General features: G+C 41.2%; 1 protein-coding gene across 2 annotated transcripts in view; it reads right to left on the bottom strand.

Moving 5' to 3' along the window:
• Window positions 1-13,300, bottom strand: part of LOC109446085 (stimulated by retinoic acid gene 6 protein-like) — a 46,241-nt gene that overhangs the window by 3,622 nt on the left and 29,319 nt on the right. For both annotated transcript variants that reach the window (XM_074330743.1, XM_019729171.2), the window contains exons 8-15: window positions 10,910-10,980; window positions 9,427-9,538; window positions 4,093-4,246; window positions 3,629-3,704; window positions 2,965-3,046; window positions 2,585-2,633; window positions 2,044-2,161; window positions 858-977 (exon numbers count right to left, since the gene is read on the bottom strand). In XM_074330743.1, coding sequence (XP_074186844.1) covers window positions 858-977; window positions 2,044-2,161; window positions 2,585-2,633; window positions 2,965-3,046; window positions 3,629-3,704; window positions 4,093-4,246; window positions 9,427-9,538; window positions 10,910-10,980 — 782 coding nt within the window. The remainder of the gene's footprint in view (window positions 1-857; window positions 978-2,043; window positions 2,162-2,584; window positions 2,634-2,964; window positions 3,047-3,628; window positions 3,705-4,092; window positions 4,247-9,426; window positions 9,539-10,909; window positions 10,981-13,300) is intronic.

The raw sequence follows: 13,300 nt of genomic DNA, 5'->3' as shown, positions 1-13,300 counted from the left end.
GATGAAATTACCCAAATGACCACTTGACCAGGTGATTTCCTGTTGCCTGTGGGATAAAGTCCAAACTTTGCATATTGAATTTCTGGGCCGTCTTTGAGAGGGGCCTTTCTGGCACTGTTACTTTGTGCCTCCTCCATCTAAGGTCACTGCATGGCCACCATATTAGATTCTCATTGCTCTTCCGACATGCCCTGCCCTTCCATGGCTTTCTGCCTGCATCTGGGCAGTGGGGGCAGTCCTCTGAGAGCCATGCCCTCTCCTCACCTCTACCTGTAGGAATCCCACCACCCTGCCGGCCTCAGCTCAAACGTCCCACCTACAGTGGAATTAACCACTCCCGCCTCTCCTCTACCACCCTGCCTCGCCTCCATTACTTGCATTTCTGTCCCTTTGCACCCCCTGGAGTTTACTGTCCCTATATCTGTGTCTGTCAGCTCCAGTGGACCATTGGCTTCTCACAGGCAGGTCCTATGGAGATATCTCTTTATCCTCAGTGCTCATGTTGTTTCCTCTATGAGTGAGTGCTTTGAATAAATGACTTAGGAAGGCGTACCACTACAGGCCAGGCACTACGGTACTAAGTTCTTACGTGAACACATTTCATTCTCGGAACACTTCTTCGAGGTATGCACAATTATTTGTAAAATAAGGAAACTGAGGTTCATGGATATTTAGTAATGTCACATAGCTCCTGAGGGGTGGAGCCAGAATTTGGATCCAGGCAGTTTGAACCACTCCTGAACCACCCCCTCAGAGAGCATAGCGTCTGCCCAGGGACCTGCCAGTGATGAAGAGGGAGGAATGAGAGACTGCTGAGACCAAAGTCCTACACTCACCATGCCCTTCTTTGTCCTCACCTATTGTTGAGCGCCAAGGGCTTCTGCTTGTCAGCTGTGTCCATCTTTGGTTGCAGGAAGAAGCTGGTGGCGATCCACACCTGCAGGATCATGAGTCCCAGGACGATGGATATGGTGAGGCTGAAACACAGGGCGAGACCATCCTGAGGTGGCCTTGTCCCCTCTTCCCCAGCCCTTCTCAAATGCCCAGCGAGAAAGAGGAGTGAGATGCTGATGGCTTGCCAGACTAACAGTAGCATGAGCTCTGTGCTTTATGCCCACAGAACATTCGCGCACTCCCATTGTGCAGATGAGAAAACTGAGGCTCCCAAAGGGGAGATGACTTTCTCAAAGCCACATGGTCAGACCAGAATTCCAGGATTTAATTATGTTCTTTTGTCCAGGGAGGGCAACTGGGATGAATGGTTTAATAGCATGGTAATCAAAGAAAGGAATGAGGTTTTTAGAAGAGCTCATGAAGGCCATGCAAGAGTGGACAGAGCAGCCTCTTCCCCAGACTCAAGGGTGGCTCTAGGTGAGTATGGAAGGCCAGAGCTCGGAGCAGGGAAGTCCCCAGGGAGCACTACTGAGTGGCAGGGTCCAGTAGTGGTTAAATGAGGCTTCGGTTTCAGATTGACCAGCTCCCAATCCTGCCTCTTCCCCCACCTTGGACAAATTAGCCTCTCTGTGCCTCTGTTTCCTCATCTGAAAAAGAGGGAGCTGATATTAAGTCCCTACCTCAGAGGGTCCTTAAGAAAAAAGACACATAATGAATTCTCAATAATGTCAGCATTCACTTTTATCTTCCATATGGGTTATCTGAGGCTCAAACAAGCAATTTACCCGAGTCACAAAGCTGATCTAAAACCTAAGCTCAGATTCCCTCTCCTTCCACTATACTGTGCTGTCTCTCACTTCACCTCCCCCACCCTCAATCTTCCCATCTATAAAATGGACATATGTGTATCCCCCACAGACACAACTGTGAGAACCCCACTGAACAGTGAGAGTGAAAATATTTGGTAAACTGTAAGGCTCCTATCACAATGAGTTGCTATTTGGGGCCTATGCTTGGGTCAGAGCTAAGAGCCGACATCCAGGGGTTAGTGAGAGCCAAGTGTGAAAGGGGCATTTTGAACAGCAGCTGCAAGGACCCACCGCTCCCAGGCCCCGCGCGATGCCACGCAGCCCCCCTCCCAGCACTTACATCCCGATGCCCAGTCCTTGGAGCATCTCCAGGCCCCGGTTGTGGGTGACGGGCAACACCAGGCCGTACATGAACATCACGCCACCCAGGCTCTGCACCACGTGGATGATGAGGTAGCCTGGGGGCCGAGGGGGCCGGGGTCACTCCAGGGCCCTGGTGACCCACTCCCACGTCTCTGCCTGCAGTCCACTCCTTACGCTGTTGCTTCTGCCTGACATGCCCTCCCTTTTCTTCCTGCTGGCCTTCTGCTTTCCCTGATGGGTGCAGTTCAAATTCAACTGCACTAGAATGCACTCACACCCTGCCCTGGGTGAGGACAGTCCACTTCCTGCTCTGAGTCACCACCGCCCTTAGCACACACACCCTGTGGGCTCGGGACTGGTGGTGACGATGCCCTTCACGTGTGAGATTGTCCCCCTTCCCGAACGAAGGTCCCTTGAGAGCAGGAACTAGGGCTGCCTCGGCCTCCCCTCGCCTCCCTACCCACACAGGTGCCCAGGAAATGTGTGTTGGATTGAATGGGTCGTGTGATGGCACTTACCCCACAGTATGTAGGCTATTTGCCAGCCAGAGTACCTTGCAATGGCCACCTGAGATTTAGAAAGAAAAAGGAGTCTCAGAGGGGAGGAAAACCTGATTGCTTCTGACACATGTATCCATCATTCCTGTCTCATGTGAGACTCACCCACCAACCCACTGAGGCAAGAGTCCTGATTATCCTCATTTTACAGACGAGGACACCTACTGAGGGCCGCATGGGGACTGTCAGAGTCACCCAGCAGCAGAGGAGAGGGCTCTGGACTCCCAGTCCACGGCTCTCCTCCCCCAGGACGCCGCCGCTGTCCGCGGTCCAAGGTGCAGGAGAGCAGGTTTTGGTAAATCACTTAGTCTCAGAGCAGAGAGAGGCATCTATAGACTTACCACACTCTCGGATGAGGAAGGATTATGGAACTTCAGAGGGAGAAAGTGTTTATCTCCTGCCCACAACCTCTTCATGTGCTTTCTAGAGAAAAGGTGAGAAACAGTAATATTCATAACAACCACACTTCCTCATACACTTAGCGCTCAATAAAAAGGCCTGTGAAGGGGATGGCGAGCAGCTCAGCGCCCCCTACTGACCACAGCTCATAGGATGGTCCAATCAGCCTTAAATTTAAAATATTTTGTAAAAATAATATATAGTTGCCTAGTCCTAATGGTGACTAAATGTGATGTCTGAAGCTGTGTAAGTGGCTTTTATTTTCTTCATTTTGCTCTATTTTCTTTTTTTTCTACAATGAATACAAATTACTTATGTAGTAATACCTTAAAACAGATACAAACAGAAAACCATTTCTAATGATAGCCCCAGCTTATAACAACATAAAGGGGAAATAAAAGGGGGCTATGACCCCCTCACAATGCCAGCACCCCAAGAAATCCAGTTGTTTTTCTTACTAACAATAGATGTGGTTGTCCCTGGACCTTGTATACACACTTTTGGTTCCAGTTTGGGCTCTGCTGGCACTGCTCGGGCATTCTTAGAAAATTCTGCCAGATACTTTGCTGGCTGAAGACACACCGATGACTCCCAGTGCCCTCTTACCTATAACAAGCCAAAATGTGGAATAGATAGCTCACACACGTGAGGGAGGCAGGCAAAATGGTTACCACCCAGACTCCTGAAACAGAAAAAGTGACAGAAGAGGCCTCAGGAGATAAACTGGAATCGATATTTTCAAAATGCAGAAACTCAGATCAGAAAGGTCTGGGGGAGAAAAATATTCTTCCTTTAACACATTTCTTATGTAAATAAAATGTTGCTTGTATTTCTTTTTCATGTTAGCCACACATAGCCTTGATACACTTTATTTCCTGCATAATCCTCTCTTTCGGTATTAATATTTTCAATCCTGTGAGTAACAAGGAAGAGAAAAATGATGGCGTATACACATCATAGGTACCTTCCTTCCTTGTAAAACATCATTAATAGTTGCATTTGTAATTGTCACTTTTTGTGGGTGGCGACTCACCCGAGTTAAACAGCAACCTGTGCAAGGATAGCGTTACCTTTGGTGACGTTCATCAGCTCTTGCACCTGCAGGATGACTGGAGTCAGGGTCCCTGTCTGGTTCATGGAGGCGACGTAGCTCTCCAACTTGCCTTCAAACACATCCAGCTCATTTCTCACATATAGGAACATGCAGAATTCAATGACAATGAACTGGGGACACAGAGCAAATGTTTCAAGGTCTTACCTGAGTCCACCTCAGTACGTGAATAACACGTTTCTCTTTGGTTTCGAGGTTAAAATTCTGTGAATATCAAAATTCATCTAAAATAGACTTTGGACACTGGCTCTACTGACATGAATGGGACTGTGACTTCGAACTTTGGAGACATGAGTCACCTCAAACTCTATTCTTCACACAGCAGCATATAAAACCAGGCCTCACAAGGGAACACAGGAACGCTTCAAACTTAATTAAATCAGAGTGACATGAATGCTTAACTTCAAATAAGTTGTCCCTCGGGGACAACTTCAGCCATATCTCTCACTGCTCCCCTTCTTGCATTTTGGTGACGATCAAACCAGAGAAGGTACAGTTTCTTGTACACTTATCATGCTTACTCACCCCTACCATCTTGTCATCATGCCATCAATCCCCCCCCCCATCATCATGCCATTGCTTCTAGAATTCCTGCTGCCATTTTACTTCACCAACTGAATTCTGTTCATCTCTGAATGTGGAGCTCAAAAGCTATCATCTTCAGGCAGCTTCCCAATCTAGAATAATTCACTAAACTTCCAGAGCACTTTCACCTTCCCCTTTTCTCTCTTTAGATGGTAGGTACTTCACACCATGTCTCATCTCCCTCTCTTAGAATATGGCCTCTCCCAGGCTAAGACTCTCTTGAATCAGTTCTCTTTGTTCCAGGTCTTAGCATAGTGCGTGGCATACAGTCAATAATCAATAAAGATGTAAGAAACACAGTAACTCCAAGTGAATTATTCACTGTTTCAGAGACTCTAGTTGTCCATTAAAATCCATTCTCCGTTTCTTTGGGCACAAAGCTGGGCTACAATTCCAACCCTCCCTTGAGTTAGAAGTGGCCACAGCACAAGGTTCTTGCCAATGGAAGAAGCGTGGAAGGAATGTGTGCTTCTTCCACACGGGCCCTTGAAAACCTTCCATATGTACTTCTCTATGCACGTCCCCCTTCTGCTGACTGGGAACAGATTGCGAGGGTTCTCAGGGTTGATGAAGCACATGAGGGAAGAATCTGGGTTACTGAATAACACATAGAGGACTGCTGCCTCCCAAACCTGAACACCCACTCAACATTGTTCTGTGGTCAAGACTACACGTAGCGCTAAGTCACTAACATGTAGGGGCTTATGTGGCACTTCAGCATAACCTAACCAGGACATTCACTGAAAACTTAGTCACAGGACTAATTCACACGGGTGTCATCCTCGTACATTTAAAATGAGCAGAAGACAGTTTGGCCTTGCCATTTTTATCCCTCCATTTTGATCCAGATAGTTTACCTCAGATAACTCTGACCACATGAAATGTTTTGATTCTGTGCTTAATAAGATTGGCATCTTTCAGTTTAAATATGCATATAAGTTTCCTCCATGTCTTTTCATGGCTTGATAGTTCATTTCTTTTTAACACAGAATTATATTCCATTGTCTGGATGTACCACAGATTACTAATCCATTCAACTACTGAAGGACTCATGTTTGCTTTCACGTTTTGGCAATTATGTATAAAGCTGCTATAAATATCCATGCGCAGGTTTTTGTGTGGACATACATTTTCAATGCATTTGGGTAAATACCAAGAAGGGTGATTGCTGGATCATATGGTAAGAGTATGTTTAGTTTTTTAAGAACCCAGAACTGTCTTTCCAAAGTGGCTGCACCATTTTGTATTTCTACCAGCAAATGAACGAGAATGCCTATCGCTCCACGTGCTCACCAGCATTTGGTGGTGTCAGTGTGGTGAATTTGGCCAAATAGGTGTGTAGCAGTATCTCGTTTTTTAAATTTGCATTTCCCTGATGATATATACTGTGGAGAATCTTTTAATGTGCTTGTTTGCCATCTTATTTGGTGAGGTGTCTATTAAAGTCTTTTGTCCATTTTTCAATCAGATTGTTTGTTTTCTTATTATTTAATTTTAAGAGTTCTTTGTACATTTTGGATAACAGTCTTTATCAAATGTGTCTTTTACAAGTATTGTCTCCCAATGTGTCGCTTGTCTTTTCATTCTCTTAAAAGTGTCTTTTGCAGGGCAGAAGTTTTTTATTTTAATGAAGTCCAGCTTATTCTTATTGATTCTTTCTTTCATGGACTGTGTCTTTGGTGCTGTATCTAAAAAGTCATCACCAAAGCCAAGGTCATCCAGACTTTCTCCTATGTTATCTTCTAAGAGTTTTATAGTTTTGCATTTGACATTTAGGTTGATGATCCACTTTAAGTTAATATTTATGAAAGGTATAAGGTCTGTGTCTAGATTCATTTTTCTGCATGTGTATGTACAGTTGTAGCAGCACCAATGGTTGAAAAGAAAATCTTTTCTTTCTGTTCTACTGTCTTTGCTGCTTTGTCAAAGATAAGTTGACTATGTTTATGTTGGTCTATTTCTTGGCTCTCTATTCTGTTTCATGGATTCATTTGTTTATTCTTTTGCCAATGCCTCACCGTCTTGATTAGTGTAGCTTTATAGTAAGTCTTGAAATTGAGTCATGTCAGTCCTCCAACTTCCTTCTTCTCTTTTAATAGCTATTATGAGTTTTTTGCCTCGCCATAAAAGTTTAGAACCAGTTTGTCAATATCCACACAATAAATTTCTGGGATTTTTATTGGGATTACATTGAATCCCAAAAAGAGCAACCCAAATATAAATAGATCAAGTTGAGAAGAATTGTTATCTTGACAGTATTGAGTCTTCCTATCCATAAATATGGAATATATCACCATTTATTTAGTTCTTTGATTTCTTCCAACAGAGTTTTGTAGTTTTCCTCATATAGATCTTACACATTATTTTGTTAGATTTATACCTAAGAATTGTTTTGAGGGTGCTAATGTAAATGACATTGTTTTTTATTTCAAATTCCACTTGTTCATTCCTGATATATAGAAAAGCAGCTGACTTCTGTATATTAACCTTATACCTTGTAACCTTGTTATAATTACTTATTAGTTCCAGGAGTTGGTTTTGGTTTTTTCGTTTGTTTGTTTTTTTGTTATTTTTTTGTCAATTATTTTGGATTTTCTACATATGCAATCATGTCATCTGTGAACAAAAACATTTTTATTTATTTCTTCCCAATCAGTACACCTTTTATTTCCTTTCCTTGTTAATTAATTATCTAGGATTTCCAGTAAATGTTGAAAAGGAGTGGCTAAAAGGGGACATCCTTGTCTTCCTGATCTTGGTGGGAAAGCTTCTAATTTCTCACCATAAAGTATGATGTGAGCTACAGAGTTTTGTGGATATTCTTTATCAGATTGAAGAAGTTCCCCTCTATTCCTAGATCACTGAACATTTTTATCATAAATTGGTGATGGATTTTGTTAAATGTTTTTTTCTGTATTGGCTGATATGATCGTGTGGTTTTTTTTCATCTTTAGGCTGTTAATGTGATTGTTTACATTCATTGGTTTTTTAAGATTGTACCAGCCTTGCACATCTGGAATAAATCCCACTTGGTTGTGGTGTATATCTTTATACATTGTTGGATTTGATTTGATAATACTTTGTTTAGAATTTTTGCATTTGTGTTCATGAGAGATATTGTGCTGTAGTTTTCATTTCTTATAATGTTTCTGTCTTTGAGGTTAGGATGATGTTAGCTTCATAGAATGAGTTTGAAAGTATTCCCTCTGCATTTATCTTCTGAAAAGATTGCAGAGAATTAGTACAATTTCTCCCATAAATATTTCATAGAACTCACCAGTGAACCCATCTGGGCCTGTGCTTTCTGTTTGAAAGGTCATTACTTATTGATTCAATTTCTTTAATAAATATATGCCTGTTCAGATTATCTATTTCTTCTTGTGTGAGTTGTAGTAGATTGTGTCTTTCAAGAAATTGGCCGATTTCACCTATCACATTTGTGGGCTGAGATGTGTTCATCCTATTCCTTGATTATTCTTTTAATGCCCATGGAATTTGTAGTGACGTTCCCTTTTACATTCTGACATAAGTAATTTATGTTCTCTCTCATTTTTTCTTAGTTAGTCTGGCTAGAGGCTTACTGATTTTGATTGTTTCAAAGAACTAGCTTTTGGTTTCACTGATTATTGATTTCCTGTTTTCAATTTCATAGGTTTCTGCTCTAATTTTTATTATATCTATTCTTCTGCTTACTTTGTATTTAATTTGCTCTTCTTTTATAGTTTCCTAAGGTAGAATCTTAATTTACTGATTTTAGACCTTTCTTCGTTTCTAATACATACATTCAATGCTATAAATTTCCCTCTAACCACTGCTTTTGCAGCCTCCCACATATTTTGATAAGTTGTATTTTCATTTAGTTCAAACTATTTTTAATTTCTCTTGAGATTTTTTCTTTGACCCATATGTTACTTAGAAGTGTGGAATTAAACAATTTCCATTATTTGGGGATTTTCTAATTATCTTTCTAAATATCTATCGTTATTGATTTCTATTAGGTTGGTGCAAAAGTACTTGCAGTTGTAAAGGTTAAAAACAACTGCAAAAACCATAATTACTTTTGCACGAACCTAATAGTTTAATTCCATTGTGGTCTCAGAGCAGACACTGCATGATTTCTAGCCTTTTAAATTTGTTAAAGTGTATTTTATGGTCCAGGATGTGGTCTATCTTGGTGAACTTTCCATGTAAATCTTGAGAAGAATGTGTATTCCACTGTTGTTGATGAAGTAGTCTGTGGATATCCAAAATATCCAATTGTTTTATGTTGTCAACAGTTCAGATTTTCCTACTCCAGCACTGGTTCCATGAGTTTCTGCTCCATTCTGTTGTGATTCTCTATATTCACCTTCTGTCTCTCTAATTTTAGAGGCAAATGGTTTGCCCTGTGGCCTCACTTCTCTTACGGATCTAAGAAGAGTTGTTGATTTTTCAGTTTGTTCCTATTTTTACTTGTTGTTAGGATAGGGTGGCATCTTGCAAGCTCTTTACATGTTGGCAACTAGAAGTCCCCATAAATAATCTGATTATATTTCTTAATGATATTCACCATGTGGGTAAAAGTATACTTGGAGTCAAAATAGAGGGGTCAAAGAATTGTACCTGTTTGACTTAAGAGATTAAATTTTGACCCAGCTTTTTAATAACAACCCGTATCCTAGCCCCACACCATTTATAAATAGAAAAGGATTTGCTCAAATCTACTTACAAGGTACAGGCAGATGAAAGCCAACACAGTGGTTCCAATCATTCTGCTTGGGAACTGAAAGCAGGGGTCCCACTCATATATCCTGGTTTGGAACCAAGACTTTTCTTCCTCCCTGTGAATGAATCAACATCAATAAAAGACAGGTTGTGGTTGGTAAACAAATGCCTGATTCTTATGAAAATAAGCTCATCTCCTCCTTTTCATGTTACAGTTTAGTGAAGAGAAAGAGCACTGGTAGATTCCAGTTTTCATTTGCCCTTATTCTTAAGAACAGAGACTCAGTTTTATTTGGTGCAGCAGTTCACCAAACTAAAAGCTTATAGCTCCTGACCTCTGTTACAGCTAAGAGTGACCAAGATGAAACACAGGCCAATTAGATATGACCACAGGTACGGTGTGGGACTTTGCGGGGGCTTAGATGGAACCGACACAGCTAGAAGGGACCCCATTGCCCTCCTTCTTTTCTCCTGTCTGCCATCTGAAATGCTGACATAGTGGCTGGTTCAGGCTGGAGCCCCAAAATCTATCTTGGACCATGGACAGCCTTCATGATGGAAACCACTAAGATACTGGAGGAGAAAGACAAACGACTGGTAAACTTCCATGGTGAGCATTGCAGGGTCAGTATGGACTGCAGCCTCCAGAATTCTTTTACATGAGAAATAAATCTCTCTTGTTTGTGCCACTATTATTTTGTGTTTTCTGCTACCTGTAGCCAACCCTAGTTCTAAGGAAAATACTACCTTTGCCACTGTGTGACCTTAAATAGACATGTCTCTCCTCTTGGGCATGTCCCCTCGTATGTAGTGGCAGTGGCAGGGGTAGGGTGACCTGTATGATCACTGAAGACCAGGTGGTTTTGCGTAGCTAAGAGCCATGTCCTCTTTTATCGGTAACAACATGGAGTTTTCTCTGGGAATCTACTCCTCCCCCACCATCATCCGTAGTAGTTAAGTGAGGCTGAACCACTTCCTGGTTCCTGTGGTAAACATGTGACCCAGGATTAACAATCACTTTATTCCAATCCCCTAGCCACAGTAATTGGTTCTGGGATGGCATGTGGTCCAATTTGATCCAAAGAAACATATTCATGGGAATTTTGAGTTATTAGAAAAGTAAATGTCTGTTTCCCATGAGTTTAAATCAGAAGGGTATAAGCTTAAAGAGTCTAGGGACCACCACAGGGAGGGAGCCCACCTAACAAGGAGTCCAGTCCAGATAAAAGCAGAGGTAAGAAGAGAGTGGGAAAGAGACCTAGTTCTGAAGATATCAATTAAGCCCCTGGATCTACCTATGTCTGAAACTGACTGTCTCTAGACTTTTAAATCATGTTAAGGCCATACGTCTCCTTTTTCTCTTTAATCCACTTTGAGTTGAATTTCTGTTATGAGCAAGCAAGAGTCCTGACTAATACAGTGCCCTCCCGTCACACTGTCAGGACTGGGGCGGACACCAATGGTGAACGCGTCACTCTGTCGCTTACTGCAGGGGACGCCTCTTCAGGAGCTGTTTGACGTGCTCTGCCTGGTGAAGTTCCAGGAAAGGCTTTTCTTCCTGTGAGAAAAGAGAGAGGTGTATGCTTTGGCTCACAAATTGTTGTTAGTTTTTATCTCTTTGAGGGGCTAGTTACCACAGAGGGCAGGAATTTGGGTAAAACTTGCTCTTTTGGATTCAGCCACTCCTAGACATCTATAATTTACTGAAGAGAGGGGTCAAGTCTCCAATTTACCAAGCATTTGCTTTCATGAAACACCAGACAAAGGGCTGGCTTTCCTTTACTTCTGCTTATTAACTGCACCAGTCATTGTCCGGTGAACTCCTTTTTCTCTTTGAGATTTGGTGATTTCCCATCATCGTGCAAAATACTGTTTCAGGAATGATAACACCCAAAATTCCAGTGTTTTTACTTCTTACGAATAGGAGTTTCTTTTGCTCATTTCTTATTTTGTAGTATTTAAAGAAATAAACTTTAATGGTACGTTTTGAAGTGTCTTCTCCAAATGTACTGAGCTTTCCACAATAGTTACCTAGTTTGTTACATAGATTGAATACGTAAATTTTACATGCTATGAGATGAAATCTTATACATCGCAGATGTTGGGTAGAGTACAAAAGATCTGGTTAGAACCCTGAGTGAGTGATGTCAGCAAAATGGAGGAATAGGGGGTTCCAGGCCCTGTGCCCACTCAGATACAGCAATGTTGACAACCATTCACAGATGAGAGTACCTTTGTGGGAGCCCAAGAATGCACCTAGGGGGTTCCAGGACCTCAGTCAAGCAAAAATTCTGATAATAGATGCATTGAAGAGGGTAAGAAGAACAGTTTCATTTTACCAAATGTCACCATCCTCCAAGGTGGCACAGCTCAGTGCACAGAGACCCCTGTGGCCTGCAAATTCTCCCATGGGGGTAAGTGGAGTGAAGGTATGGAGTTTTTCTATGTAATTAAAGTTGTTATTAACTTAAAATAGACTGCTACAACTAAGTTTTATGTGAGCCTCATGGTAACCATGAAGAAAAAGCCTGGCCTATTTTATGTACACAAAAGATAAAAGAAAAACAAATTAAAACATACCACTACAAAAAATATCACCACATCACAAAGAAAGCAAGAAAGGAATTATTACAAAACAGAAAATTAACAAAATGGCAATATTAAGTCCTGACCCATCAATAATTCCTTTAAATGTAAATAGATTAAATTATCCAGTCAAAAGACAGAGTGGCTGAATAGATTTTTTTTTTCTTTAAGGACACACATGGGGTGAGCATAAGGAATAGGAAAAGATATTTCATACAAATGGTAACCACAAGCGAGTAGGAATGGCTATACTTAAATGAGACAAAATAGACTTTAAGTCAAAAACTATCAAAAGAGACAAAAAAGGTCACTGTATAATGATAAAGGGGTTTGCTCACTTTGGCAGCACATACGTGTATATTAATGATAAAGTCAATTCCTCAGGAGAATTTAACAATTGTAAATATATACACACCCAACTAAATAAAGTAAATATTAACAGAATTGAAGGGATAAGTAAACAGCAACACAACAATAGTAGGAAACCTCAACACCATACTTTCAACAATGGATAAGCAAGTGAGAAAATCAGTAAGGAAACAGGTGACATGAACAATTCTATGGACCAAATGGACCAAATAAACATATCAGAACGTTCCATCTAACAGTAGCAGAACATACATTCTTCTCAAGAGCACATGGAGCATTCTCCAGGATAGATCATATGGTAGGCCACAAAACAAGTCTTAACAAATTTCAATATCAAGTATCTTTTCTGACCATAATGGCCTAAAGCTAGAAATCAGTAACAGGAAGAAAATTGGAAAATTTACAAATAAGTGGAAGTTAAACAATACACTCCTGAACAACCAATGGGTCAAAGAGGAAATCAAAAGGGAAATCAAAAAATATCTTAAAACAAATGAAAATGGAAAGACAACACACCAAAACTTACGGGATGTAGCAAGAGCAGTTCTAAGAGGGAAGTGTGTAGTGGTAAATATCTACATTAAGAAAAAGAAACATCTCAAACAACCTAACTTTATACCTCAAAGAATTAGAATAAGAAGAATGGCGGTTAAGAGAGAAAGAGCCTCAACAACCAGACCAACCAGACTGTCTGGGTTCCTGTTCTGGCTCTGCTACAGACTAAGCACGTGACCTTCAGTAACACAAGTCATCTCTCTGGGTCCAAGTTTCCTAATACAGAATGAGAGGAGTAATAGTACCTACCATGTTTCCCCGAAAATAAGACCTAACTAGAAAATAAGCCTTGGCATGATTTTTCAGATGACATCCCCTGAACGTAAGCCCTAATGCATCTTTTGGAGCAAAAATTAATATAAGACCCG

Source organism: Rhinolophus sinicus, linkage group LG04 (genome assembly GCF_036562045.2).
Source record: "Rhinolophus sinicus isolate RSC01 linkage group LG04, ASM3656204v1, whole genome shotgun sequence".
Taxonomy (NCBI): Eukaryota; Metazoa; Chordata; class Mammalia; order Chiroptera; family Rhinolophidae; genus Rhinolophus; species Rhinolophus sinicus.
This window is presented reverse-complemented; position numbering and strand designations above follow the sequence as displayed.